The 12,724-nt window shown below is 38.7% G+C and overlaps 1 protein-coding gene across 3 annotated transcripts in view; it reads right to left on the minus strand.

The window, feature by feature from the left end:
* MYH10 (myosin heavy chain 10) overlaps positions 1-12,724 on the minus strand; it is a 93,520-nt gene that overhangs the window by 16,279 nt on the left and 64,517 nt on the right. For all 3 annotated transcript variants that reach the window (XM_031599203.2, XM_031599205.2, XM_031599204.2), the window contains 11 exons: positions 11,402-11,575; positions 10,104-10,218; positions 6,437-6,630; positions 5,955-6,076; positions 5,566-5,635; positions 5,308-5,468; positions 4,597-4,705; positions 4,383-4,514; positions 3,288-3,494; positions 1,956-2,093; positions 1,276-1,399 (listed from right to left, as the gene is read on the minus strand). In XM_031599203.2, coding sequence (XP_031455063.1) covers positions 1,276-1,399; positions 1,956-2,093; positions 3,288-3,494; positions 4,383-4,514; positions 4,597-4,705; positions 5,308-5,468; positions 5,566-5,635; positions 5,955-6,076; positions 6,437-6,630; positions 10,104-10,218; positions 11,402-11,575 — 1,546 coding nt within the window. The remainder of the gene's footprint in view (positions 1-1,275; positions 1,400-1,955; positions 2,094-3,287; positions 3,495-4,382; positions 4,515-4,596; positions 4,706-5,307; positions 5,469-5,565; positions 5,636-5,954; positions 6,077-6,436; positions 6,631-10,103; positions 10,219-11,401; positions 11,576-12,724) is intronic.

Below are 12,724 nucleotides of genomic sequence, written 5' to 3' on the forward strand. Positions count from 1 at the left end.
CTAAAAAGTTTCTTACAAAACAAAAAAAAAAAGGCATTTTTCCTTCTGTTTTGACATCATATTTCTGAGGAGCTTTAGTCAGAACGCTGCCACCAGACAGTGAGAAGACACAAGAAATCTCACAGCAAAATTAATTGTTTTTTCGGTCTAAATTTGAGTGCCCAACAGCACCAAGACCCAGGCAGAGAAAGTTTTAAGGCTTCTTGAACCACTGCCAAGAGTAAATATTATTCTATGGTGCTTTGCTAGCCAAGAAATTGCGTGCCTTACATTTAAGCTTTAATTTCCATTTTTCGGTCATCAATCTCAGAATGGCACCATAACCAAACACATCTGTCAAATACCTTCAAAACCACTAATCCTGATTCAAGCAAACAGTGACTCCAGAATTATTTTCCAGTTTTACTCATTCCCAACTTATAGCCTCTGCCATAGAAGATGATTTTTAAAGAAAAGGCACATCAATCTCCTTCTATCCCTATTAGCTCAACACCTACCTACACAGGGAAAACGTAGCTCTGGTATTCTTCCATAAGCACCTCAGTTTTAAAAGATGTGGCAAGACAGGCCATTATATAGCTGGTGAAAAACTATTTCCAAATTAGGGCACAGAGTAATTCTGCCTTACATTCTGCAATTTCAACTTGGCACTCTATTCACATTGTGTAATAGCTATGTACAATCATAAGGGTTTTTAATACATTTATTTTACTTTTCAAATTAAGAAGGGTTACATGTATACGTAGGGCAGCTTCAATCTGTGACAAAACTGTTAAACAATCCAGAAAAAATGGACAGAAAAATGGAACCATTTCAGATATACAAAACATTGAGAAAAACAAAATAATTCATGTTTGCTCAGGCTTCTAATTTTTTTTTTTTTTGAATAAATGAATGGCTAATAACATTCTTTCAGAAATGTTTTTTTAAGAGGTTATTACAGAAAAGCATAGAAATTCCTAAGAGACAGATGCTTTACCTTGTTACTAAGGGATTCGTGCAACATCACGAATTCCTGAATGCATCTGTAAATGAAATGGATTCTAAAAACTGTAACATGAGTTGAAGAACAACACGGAGGAGCCAGATGCAACAAGCCTTGCAAGAACACAACATTTCTTGCAAAGTTTAGATAACAAACAAAAGCTATTAAGGCATATACATGTAAGGGTACATTTAGAAGACCAAGCCAGATATCTATACATTGCTGTAAGTGATCCAATCCTTTCTAGCATGACCTCAAAGCTGCTGATAGGCAGATGTAAAAGAACACACCTTCTAAATCAGTGATCATCATCTCCTGTTTGTTCTTCAGTTTGGCCAGGTTTTTGGCCTTTTCTTCTTCTTCAGCCAGCTGAGAAGTACATTCAGCAATTCTATCCTCCATCAGCTTCTTTTCCTAGTTAGGAGAGAAGTGAGTGGGAGAGGAATTACTTCAATGTCTCTAAGAGTCTCTGAACAGCACAAACAATTCAAGGTACAAAAATCCACAGAGATCTCACACAGCATTCTATACAAGTGTTATTGCATGTGACTGATCAATTGGAATAAACTGAAATAAAATGGAAACATGAACATCTATTTCCCAAGAACGTGACACGTGGGATTAACAGCTGGGAGGGCTGGTTTCTTTGCCTATCATTTAAGTCTCAGAACACCTGTATAGTCCACAGAGAATAGTAGCATCTGTAGAGCTACCAAAGAACAACAGTAGCTATGACAAACACTGCATTAAACTCTGACTGAAAACTCTCAAGAAACACATGGAAAGCATGGCCCTTCTAAAGGCCACTTCTAAAGCAGCTTTAAGTCTCAGCTTCAACCTGCTGAAACCCCAGAAGTCTTCAGGCACAAACTCTAAAGGCAACAGAGTCTCAAAATATCTGAAGTTGCTGCTGTCACTTGGTATTACTGTTATTTCTGAGGAGAATCTCTACCAAGCATACTAGCCTCACCTTCAAAAATTTGGAATTTTGGTCCTCCAACAGTAGGATCTCTTCTTCCATCTTCTTGATCTTAGCTTCAGCTGTCACTTTTTCAAGTTGCAGCTTCTGCCTAGCTCCCTCCTCCTCATCCAGCTGTTCCTCTAGGTCCTGGGAAGAGAGGCAATTGCATGTGTGTATTTTCCAGGTTACCTATGTGTTAATATTTTTCTTCTTTTACTTAGTGGAAAAAATACATTATTTTGAAAAAAAAAACAGTTGCCCCAAATAAAACCAAAAAAATACTTTTACTTTGTCAGATTCATCTACACTATCAATAAGCTGGTAATGAAATTAAGTGTCATGTGACACATGTGGAATTTTTTACACTCTGTATTTTAGGTTTGGCTGAAATATGCTGCCTAGGAAATGTACACTCATTCCACCACAATCTTTCACCTACCTAATTCTTCACATACAATAAAAATCTACCACAGAGGGAAATGGGACCCAGCACTATTTAATTATAACCAAGATAGGTTGGGCTGCATGTCAACAACTTCCTAGGATACTGCATCCAAATGGGGTATAAAAGCATACGTGGTGGGGAAAAGATGCCACAGGATAACAGTCCCTGATTTCTATTTGAATCTAGAGCTCAATTCTACAACTGGAATGGCTTTGAGATTGGCAGAAGTACCTAGATACCAGCAGAAATGTAGTGATGTACTGTGCTTCTGCTCATTCACGGATACTTACTAAAAGGCATCAAGAGCCACGGGAGGTGAGGTTTGTCTCTCCACCAAGTACTCTGCTGAAAGACAGTTAAGCTCTTGGGGAAACCCTCAGTCAGTAAAGGTTTTAAAGGCCCCAGATGTTCAAAAGGAAACATCTAACTCATCTTCAAAAATTTCAGAAAAAACAAGCAACTCAAAGGAGATGAAGCTGTCTTTCTTTCATTGAAGCTAAAGGATTTTCACTACATTTATGTTGAAAAGAAACATTTCCCTTAAAATTGATATCATCCCATCAGCCTCTAGAAGAAAGCAGGCAAGCAGCCATTGCAGCTTCCTGCTCACTCAGGAAGTGCTTGCTGCCATTAATCCTCCATCTGAATATGCAGTAAATCCAACATTGCATTTTTTACATTTCTCCTTCTTTCCTCACTCTCATACTTCTGGAATACACAGAAAGCTAAACAGACTGAAGACAGTAAGAAGAAAGAAAGAATCAAATTGGCTGTATTCCATATGTGGTGCTAAGGATCTAACTTCCTCCACACTGTGGAGATGGTAAGCAAGCATTCCCATCCTTTTAACTGTTCTGTTTGCATTCTTTTCCATTTCCAGTTACCAAGAAGCATACCTGAATATGGCCCTGCATTTTCTTTTTCTCATTCTGCAATATTTGATTTCTTTCTTCTTCCTCTTCAACCCTGGATTCCAAGTCATGGAGAATTTCTTCCAACTCTTGTTTTTTGGCAGCCAAGCGAGCCCTCATCTCCTCAGCTTCTGCAAAGAGCTCCGTCTCAGCCTGTAGCTGCTCTGCAAGAATGTTCTTTTCTTCTAGGAGCTGCAAATATTAAGGAAAAAGTAGTAGAGTAGTAGCAACTTAACATTCTGAAGTCCTTCATGAGACACTACAGACAAATGGCAACTACAGAGTTACCTAAACGTCAACTTCTGCTCCAGCTCAAGACTCCCTGGTCCACATGCAAAAATGAACATCTCTAGCACAGGGTTCAGCACAGTCCAGAAGGCACCAACTCTAGAAGCAGCACTACAGCAATATTCACTCATTTGTGTCCCTGTCAGACCCCAGCAGGGCACCTGCACCACTTGCCCTGTTCTACTAGTGGCACAAAGAGGAGGGAAGTGCCTGTTTTCCAGGACTGCCCTTGCAGTAGCAGAGCAGTGTTTGAACTGGTATTTGCAGTCACTGTGTAAACTCAGGAACATGAATTAACATTCCCCCATTCAAGATATCCAAACCACAGTAATATCATGCCTCAAATGACAGTGATAAATACAGGTCTGTCTTCAGTGACATACTTCTTCAGCTGTTCTTCAATTTGGTATCAGTCTTACCAAAAATTCATTTTCAGCTTTGCCCAGCTACTGCCATAATTGTTTCCCTATGCCTTAAGCAGCACTGGCACACGATGGAAGTATCTCACCCCAAAAACATATCTGAAGATAAAAAAGCTGCTGCTGCTACTGAGGTTTTCCAAAAACCAGGAAATAACAACAGAACTACTTTTTTTTTTTTTTTTTTTAAATATGCTGTCTCTATTCCTGAAGAAATGCTTTCCTTTTATCTTCCTCTTTCAGCTTTTAGTCAAGCATTAAGAAAACAGTTAGCTTGCCTGATAAGAACAGAGCTTTGATCACAGATGCCTCCCTCACCCAGAAGGTAGTGCAATACAAATTCCATATCCTAAAAGCTGACTGGGGCACAAACCTGTTGATGTTTCCTTTCCATTTCCTCAAGTTCTGCTTCCACTTTTGTCTGTTTTTCTTTAACCTTCATTAATTCTTCATCCTTGGCTTGAAGTTCCTCTTCCTGGCGAGTCACCTGGAGAAGAGGCTTCACCTATAAAGATTCAGAATGAACACATGAGAATCTGCATTCACGTATTTACTTAAGTCAGAGAAAGTGACAGAACATAACAAACCTTTGTGAAGACTCTCCACCACTGCCAGTGCCTAAGCTTTAAATATGCAGCACAATTCCTCTGCAGGATTTTCAGTGCACTCAGTTGCTGTTGTTTTTTTGCAAAGGCCCTGAAGACAGAGAAAGAAAAACATTTAATGTTAAATACAGCTAAGTAAAGCATCTGTCAAGGGCTCTGCTTGCTTGTTTTAAAGGTTACCCAACCCCTGAACACTTGTAGACCATAAAAGGTTTATTTTTGAGTTTGGGTGACTATGTGACTTACGAGTATTCATTCCTTACATTAAAAAGGCTAGGAAAGAGCTGGAGTCACTGCTTTCAGAACAATAATAATAAAAGCTGTTTGTTCTTACTGTTAAGAGACTTCGTCCTCAAAAAGACAAAATAAGTGTGAATTAAACAATGAACCTTCCTTTAACTTAAAAACAGCTTTCCAAGGCACTTCTGAGAACCTATGGAGCAGGAGGAGAGATTTTTGCAGTCACTACCTACACTGTAAACAGCTACATGCGTCACACAGGTAAGGTTAAGAAAAGGAGCTATTGTTAGAATGGATAGGTAAAAGTCACCTATTTGCCTTGGCCGTAACTACAATATTTTAAGCAATATGCTTTCTTAAGAAAAATCCTCAGATGGAAATGCTGAAGCCCAGCTCCCTAACAAAGAGGCTTAAGATGACCACAAGAAAATCCAGTCTCAAAAGCACACGTACTTTCTGGCCAGGTATCCTCTGCAGACTGCCTGGAAGAAGATGATAATGTCTGTGATCTTCAGGTCTCGTTCTTCCTCTAAATGTGCCAAGACACCAGCTCGGAAAAAGATCTTGCTCTGTCCAATTCTGTATAAGTTGGGGTCCAGCTCCAAGGCTCTGATCTAAATGGACAGGAATGTACATCATTTTTACATTAAGAACAATTTTTTTTGTTTCAACTTTTCAATGTTTTAACAATATTCAGGCATAAACACTTACCATGCGCTCACAGGCTTGCTTGCCATCCATAAAACCTTTTGGAATTGCATTGGGAGTAAGGATCTCATACCTTTAAGGCAAAAAAAAAAAAAAGATCTTTACGTTCACCAATAACCAATAACATTTTTATAAAGCCATAAGGCTGCAGTCAACAAGTGTGTGGCAAAGGAGATTCTCCAGATATGCAGTTTAGGTTGCTCTCACTTTTGTATTCTCTTTAGAGTAAGCCTGTAGCATTTAAGTTCAAACCACTTCAGAAGAAGTGTTTTGGATTTTGTTCCAGCTTTGTTTTGTTGTTTTTTTTGTTGTTCCCCCCACCTTCAATTATTTAAGAAGGAACTTCTAAATCTTAAAAAATAAAAACCTCAGCAGATTGTACATATTATTACCTCTGTCTAAATTCCTGGAACACTATCCTGTTTGGAAATCCTTGTCGACAAATCCTTATTCCTTCCAAAACACCATTGCAACGAAGCTGATCTAGAACAAGGTGTGGATCTAATTTTCCAGCCTGGATAAACAAAACAAGCATGATTTTTACACTTTAATTTCTATTCATGAAAAAGTGCAGTTTAAATTTCTCAGCCAACTATCTAAATGAGGGATGTATTGGGAATAGCGAGAAGATATTTCTTCACAGAACCAAGGAGATAGGGTTGGAAAGGACTTTAAAGACCATCTAATTCCAACTTCCTTGCCATGGGGCAAGGATGGGACATCTCCCACTTGGTCAGGTTGCCCAAAGCATATTTGGTCAGTGTGGAAAGCTTTTCAAAGCCTGGCTTCTGGTTTCAAAGAGAAGATGAGGACAGCGTGAATAAATCCAGCGCTAATAAAGAAAAAGAATTCAAGGAGTGGATGGAGCACAAACCCTCTTTTCGTGATTTGGAATGATGCAGCGAACAAAATTGGGATTGGTGTTTCGGAGCGTTGCCATCAGCTTGGTGAGAGATTCTTTGTACAGCTGCCCAACAGTACGAAACATGCCCTTCTTGGTCTTGTACGCAGAGCCAAAAGCAGTCTCTGTTATTCCAGTGACCTGATCCAGACCCACGATACGATCCACTGGGAAGGAAAAGAGAAAATAATGAAGTGAACCTTAATATTTGTCAGGTATAAAGAGATGCGAAGAGAGAAGAGCAATAGTGCAGCAGCAAAAGCTTTGTGGGACAAATGACAGGAGATGCCACCAGTAGGCAAGGCAGTCAGCATGTACCAGGGACGTTGTGCAGAAGCAGTGGAACCAGAAGCCACAAGCTTATACAGCAGAGTAGTGTAGCTTTAGTAGGAACCTACTAAAACATCCAGCTCTTTACTTGCAGTTCTACATGACCAGTAAACACGTATCCTGAACATTTAGAAGAGAGACTGTTGCCTAGGAACTGGAAATTATCAGAGTTCTTACAGCAGGAAGTATTTCTGGGTTGAGCAGTTGGAATTAGTTATCTGGGCATATCTGTTTAAAATGAAGTCAGATAACTGTATTTCTTAAACACGAGTATCACTGAATACTCGAAGAAGAGAAAGGAATGACTTACAGAAGAGATGGAAATAGTACTATTTCAGTGACAAGAGGGGGGAAAAAGCCTATCTGCTAGACTTTCAGTAGTGAGCAATTTTGAATAATTCTTTCAATTTTTATATATATCTGAAAAGATTTCCCTTGCCAAAAGAGCACTTTAAACACAGGAAAACTGCACAGCAGAGCACCTCAAAGCTGCCATGAAGCATCAGAGTAGAGACGACTCTTTTCTTTGATTTTGAAACATTTTGGGTGAGGATCTCTCTGGTTTCTTTTGTTTGGGTGTTTTGCTTGTTTGTTCCTTTTGAAAATGGCAAATCTGACTGCCAGCAGAAAGAACTTATGGCCGAAATATGAACAAAAACAGGATTCCACATTCATGTCAACAATCAGTTCAACAGTTTGCCTCAGAAGTAGAAAAGGGTGGTCCTTAGTGCTGAGCAGAAACACACAATGTGTTGGTTCTCCAGAAAATACAAGTTGGCCAGCCAGAAAGAAGCAGCTTTATCTAGGCTTTACATTTTTGTTGGGTTATCTTCACATTCACTCAAAACAAAGCAAAGGGAATTGCTACCAGAATTAGTTTTGTATGTATGAATCAGTATTTACAGTATTTTGTTTCATACTTAAACCCATCTGGTTTTCAAAGGTCTTTACAAAGCTGGAAAATTAAGGGCTGAAACATACAGGGCAACAAGTTTGAATAACCACTTGCAAGTCTCATGTAGTACAGAGCCCAGATCTTCCACAGGCAGTTGGAAATGCAAGAACCAAAGGAGCTTATTAAAGTTAAGAGCAAGTAGGTGGCAAATTGTCCATAAGATCACATCCCAAATGTGTGTTCTACATCAGAAGTGGGAGAGAAATTACTGGGAAGCAGCCTTACAGAAGATGAACACATCAGCTTAATTTATAATATATCAGAATCGATCACCCAACAGACACCACTGATGACTGGACACCACTCAGCTTTTGGCACCTCTAAGGCACTGGGCTGTTTTAAAGTTTTGCAAATATATCATGACACTGTGCATCTTCTTTGGTCTCTGACCAACTATACTAAGGCTGCTCATCTTTACAGAAGCAGTACTAAAGTTACATCTCAGTTTAGGTCAAGAGCAGTTATTAACAGCACAACTGGGATCACCCACAGACTAAGGCTTCTCAACTCTCACTGTCTAGTAATTGTCTTAGGAAATATCACTCTCCTCCTAAAGCATGTAGTATATAGAAAACAGTGGGCTCTGAGTAAAAATGGGAAAGCTTGAATGCACAGATTTAACATGCTTCAAAACTTGGCAACAGGAACAAGGGAAGGATGAGGAAGAGGCTGGATTAAATACTTATAATTTTTTTTTTTTTTTTTTAAGAATGGTTTGATTTCAGTACCTTGGGAAAAAAGAAAAAGTCTGCAACTTCAAGAAAGTGAAACATTTAAAAAAGTTTTTAATAAAAGGACAATCCCATCGAATCTAAAAGAACCTTTTCATTTACTACCACCACTGCAGCACTCTATTTTATGAGATCCTTCACCTCACCTCCACGAAGACACATCTACATCCTACAGCTTTTCAGAGTTTTGTCAATGTTGGACTGCAGAAAGAAGCTTGATAGTGTCATATAGCTTATGCATTGTCTCAAATACTTGGAGCTACCAGAATTATTATTTAAGCAGCAATTCTGCATCTCAACATAGAACCAGGAAGCAACAAACCTTCTCATCTGCAATGCATAAAATATAGATGCTATATGTATGCAGCAGCAACTGAATAGGTATGCACTCAGAACATTGGCCTGGTGGAGGTATACCTAAATACAGCATGAAATGAAAAAGTTCATGCAAGCCTACGAGCAAGAATGGTTTTCCTGTAGATACAACAGCCCTGCCTTTAGTAGGCCTACGGTTTTACATCCATTCACCTGGTGGATCATGAAGACCAGTAATATTGTCATAGAAACAGGCTCTCTGAATATTCTGAATCTCTAAGGCAGAGAAACAGCAAAAACAGAAAGACAGAAGAGCAGATATATAAGACACTTCAGTTAGTATACAGAACAGGTTCATCAATTGCAAGCAGACTTAATCGTGCTACAAAGGCTATTAGGCCACAATATATTCCATGCACATTTCAATTATCTGTGGAAGCAGGTTTTGAATATCTGGACCCAAACACTTGTTTTTATGCATGTACTCAAAAGGAAAGAAATAGACCCTCAACCAAAAAGTTCTTTATATATATTCATTGTAACACCTCTTTGCAGCTGAGCCAAGCCAGTATTCCTGAGAAGATGGAAATCCAGAATAAACCTACAGCATCATCTATATTACAAGCTTGATTTTCTTCCTGCAGTAAGAAACTATACACAGTATGTCATAAGTATATTGTTATTAATACACTGTGATGTTAGTAACTACAGGAGTCCCTGCTCAGTATTTATTTGGCCATTTCTAGGATTATTTCGGTGAAAACAGCAAGAAATACTTTAAGCTAAAGTGCACATAAAACTATCTAAACAGCAATGTGCAGTTAAGTAGGAAAAATATTGTGTTTGATTTTAATATGCAATATGTAGCACTAGCATGACTGCTAATGGATTTTATTGTAGGGAATGCAGTTTTCCATGGTATTACTCACCACTGCACTGTGCTGGTGCTCGTATAAGATGAGATACTTTGTTAATAGCAAGTACTACTACAATTGTTTATATACAGAACTTCAAAGCAGCAAGTCAAATTAAGTTTTGGATGTGCTATTACAGATAAAATTTGACACAGGTTAAAAAGTAGTGAGTATCTGTTCAAATAATGAATATGAGAAGCAGCTACTCAGAAATGGGATATGTGCACGGGACCATATGAGCCACTCAGCTTCTTCTGTACTTCTGGTACTAAACAGAGAAAACGTAGATATTTACAACATACAGATGGAGTGTAAGGGGATCACAGGCACAAAAACAGATAACTCATCCACAAGAAGTGTCTAACAACTTGTGTACTCAGAGCACCATCTCTTACCATCCTTCCAAAGCTCTGCAACAAATTTGTCAGAAGACTGGTGCAGGAGCGTAGCCACGTTGTCATTCAGTGGGTCCATGTTCTTCATCAACCACTCGTCTGCCTTGTAGTCTACCTGCAGAGCAGCCAAATTGTATATATCACAATGTATTCTCTTTAGTCTCTTTTTCATTTACTTTAGATAAATGTTTCAAGAGTAAACTAAGAACGTGCTGAAAAATGAGTATTTTTACTGTGCCTATGACAGTTCTACATAAACCCTTTCATCGTAGTATTTCTCGCAGGAAAAGATATTTTACAAATAATTTCAGCTTTGAAGGACGTATATATGCTGGTTGATAACTGAGAAATGCCTTCTATCCCAGAAGGATGATGCAATGCAGTGTCAGTATCACAGAAACACCCACTCAGTGTGACAGAGCTAAACTCCTCTGCAGAAGAATTACTTCCCTGTAGTCAGGTACAAAGATGTTTTACTTCATTTTGATTACCTAAAGGTAATATTTCATTTCACAGCTCATTTACTATTAGCTGCAGTAATTGATGATTTGATTGTTTCTAAGCTAATATTTTAGATATTGGTACAACACATTCAATTTCTTTATTTCACTTTTTACTATAATTATCTAGTTGGCTGCAGTGACATCAAACAGATAATAACAGCTATTAATACTTAACTTAAAGGATAGTTCAATTCACATAGTTAGTTTCTTCTAAATTAGAGCAAAAAACCAGCACTAGGACTAAGCTTAGCTAATCATGAATCTGCTTACAAGCATGGCCTTATAGTGCAGACATTATGATCATGAAGGTTCCACAAAATGCTGTCAAGAATTGAACAGCATGGACCTGTTCACACTGCTTCTGAACTCCAGCCGTCAGCAGAAATATAAAGACTGAATCAACAGTAAAGATAAAGGCATCAGCCTAGTTATAAAGAGGGATACACAAAGCCTTCTACTGAATGGAGGGAACACAAGCACTGGCATAGCCTCAAAGCACTTCTATCAACTTGCAAACAGATATTCAGAATAGATTCCTCTTAACCTTGAGGAAACTCACCTTTAAGAACTGGCAGCAAAATTAAAGGGAACTGAAATTTTAACTTTAATATTAATATATATCACTTCTATGTGTTGTTGGTAACAACAGTTCCATCAGAGTGCTTCTGAACATGCCCAAGCAAATAAAACGAGGCCACCTTCCTGCACAAGTATTTCTTAAATTAGGTACCTACACCTCAGATTAGTTCCCCCAAATGAACATTTCTAACCAAGTACTCAACATCAGTCTCTTACCTTCCCTGCATAGTGAATAATGCAGAAATCTGCTTTGTCCTTCAGCTGTCTTGGCTTTTGGAATTTGGAGTGGGTTCCTTGCTCTTGGACCAATTTTTCCACAAATGTTTTGTCAGTAGCTTTAGGAAACCAGCATTCTTCATCCAACAGCGCCAACACACCGGGAGGATTTGCCTGAAATACAGATGGATTCATGTCAATATTTAGATATATATTACATGTTTATTTTCTTAATATTTTGCATTTTAAACACCCCACTGAATGCTGCAATAAAAAGTTGTCTAGCTGATTCACACTTGATTTAAATTAAAGCAAACTGTGAGGGAATCTAATTCCATGAAGACATTGTGAGTGGTTCCATCCATTCATTCCAAAGGAGATGTGCTCAGAAACAGCTGACATGACCTAGTGATGACCAAAGCCTTGTTTTCAGCAGAGCCTGGAATAGATGACCTCCAGAGCTCCATACCAAACATCTCTGCAACATGTATGTACACAGCAGCACACTCGTTATTTCTACAGCAGTTACTGTCGTGCATTAATGTGGGCAAAACTGCAGATCATTATCCCCCACGGGCACTCAATACTCCTGGGGCGGCCACCACACCAACCCCTGTGCTGATATGCAGTAGCAGCACCCAGAATGACCCAGCAGGCTTAGGTTTCGCAGCAGCTTTGTACACTGCTCGAGGGTTTGCTTGTTCTTAAAAATGAAGTAGGGAAGAACCAACACCTGCACTGTACAGCTGCAGAAATGCTTGACAGAATCGGGGAAGACAGAGTGATGTACACAGGAATGCAGTGGAAAAACTGGTCATAAATATTTGTATTTCTAAAGCATCTAATGAACACAAAGCTTACATATTTGAAGAGGTGTTTATATCTACCTACATCATGACATAAAATATTTCAGGTGCCAAAAAATTAGGACTGTACCAACATTTGCTTTAAGAGTTACTTCTTGTAACCCAGTGTACTTTAGGATATTCACTTAAACATCTGCAATACTGAAAACACTCTCCAGTCTTTCTGGAAGATATTTTACCTTCCAAGGAGACAAAACTTTCCAAAGTTTTGCATTTCAAGAGCAGAATTTTCATAACTGAAACGAGACTTCCCTTCTCCTACTCCAACACAAAAAGAACAAAACGAAACAGCACCGAACAAGAGCACAGCTCTTCTCTTCATGGTGCACTGAATTGTTAGCAGTAATGATTTTGTGCATCCTAGACACACAGCTGAACGTACAGAACAGTAACCATAACGCCGTAGTGTTAATTAAAAAGTTCAAAATAATTTTGATGGCTTACTTCTAATGTGTAA

Source organism: Phasianus colchicus, chromosome 20, assembly GCF_987193195.1.
Source record: "Phasianus colchicus chromosome 20, bPhaCol1.hap1.1, whole genome shotgun sequence".
In the NCBI taxonomy this organism is placed as follows: domain Eukaryota; kingdom Metazoa; phylum Chordata; class Aves; order Galliformes; family Phasianidae; genus Phasianus; species Phasianus colchicus.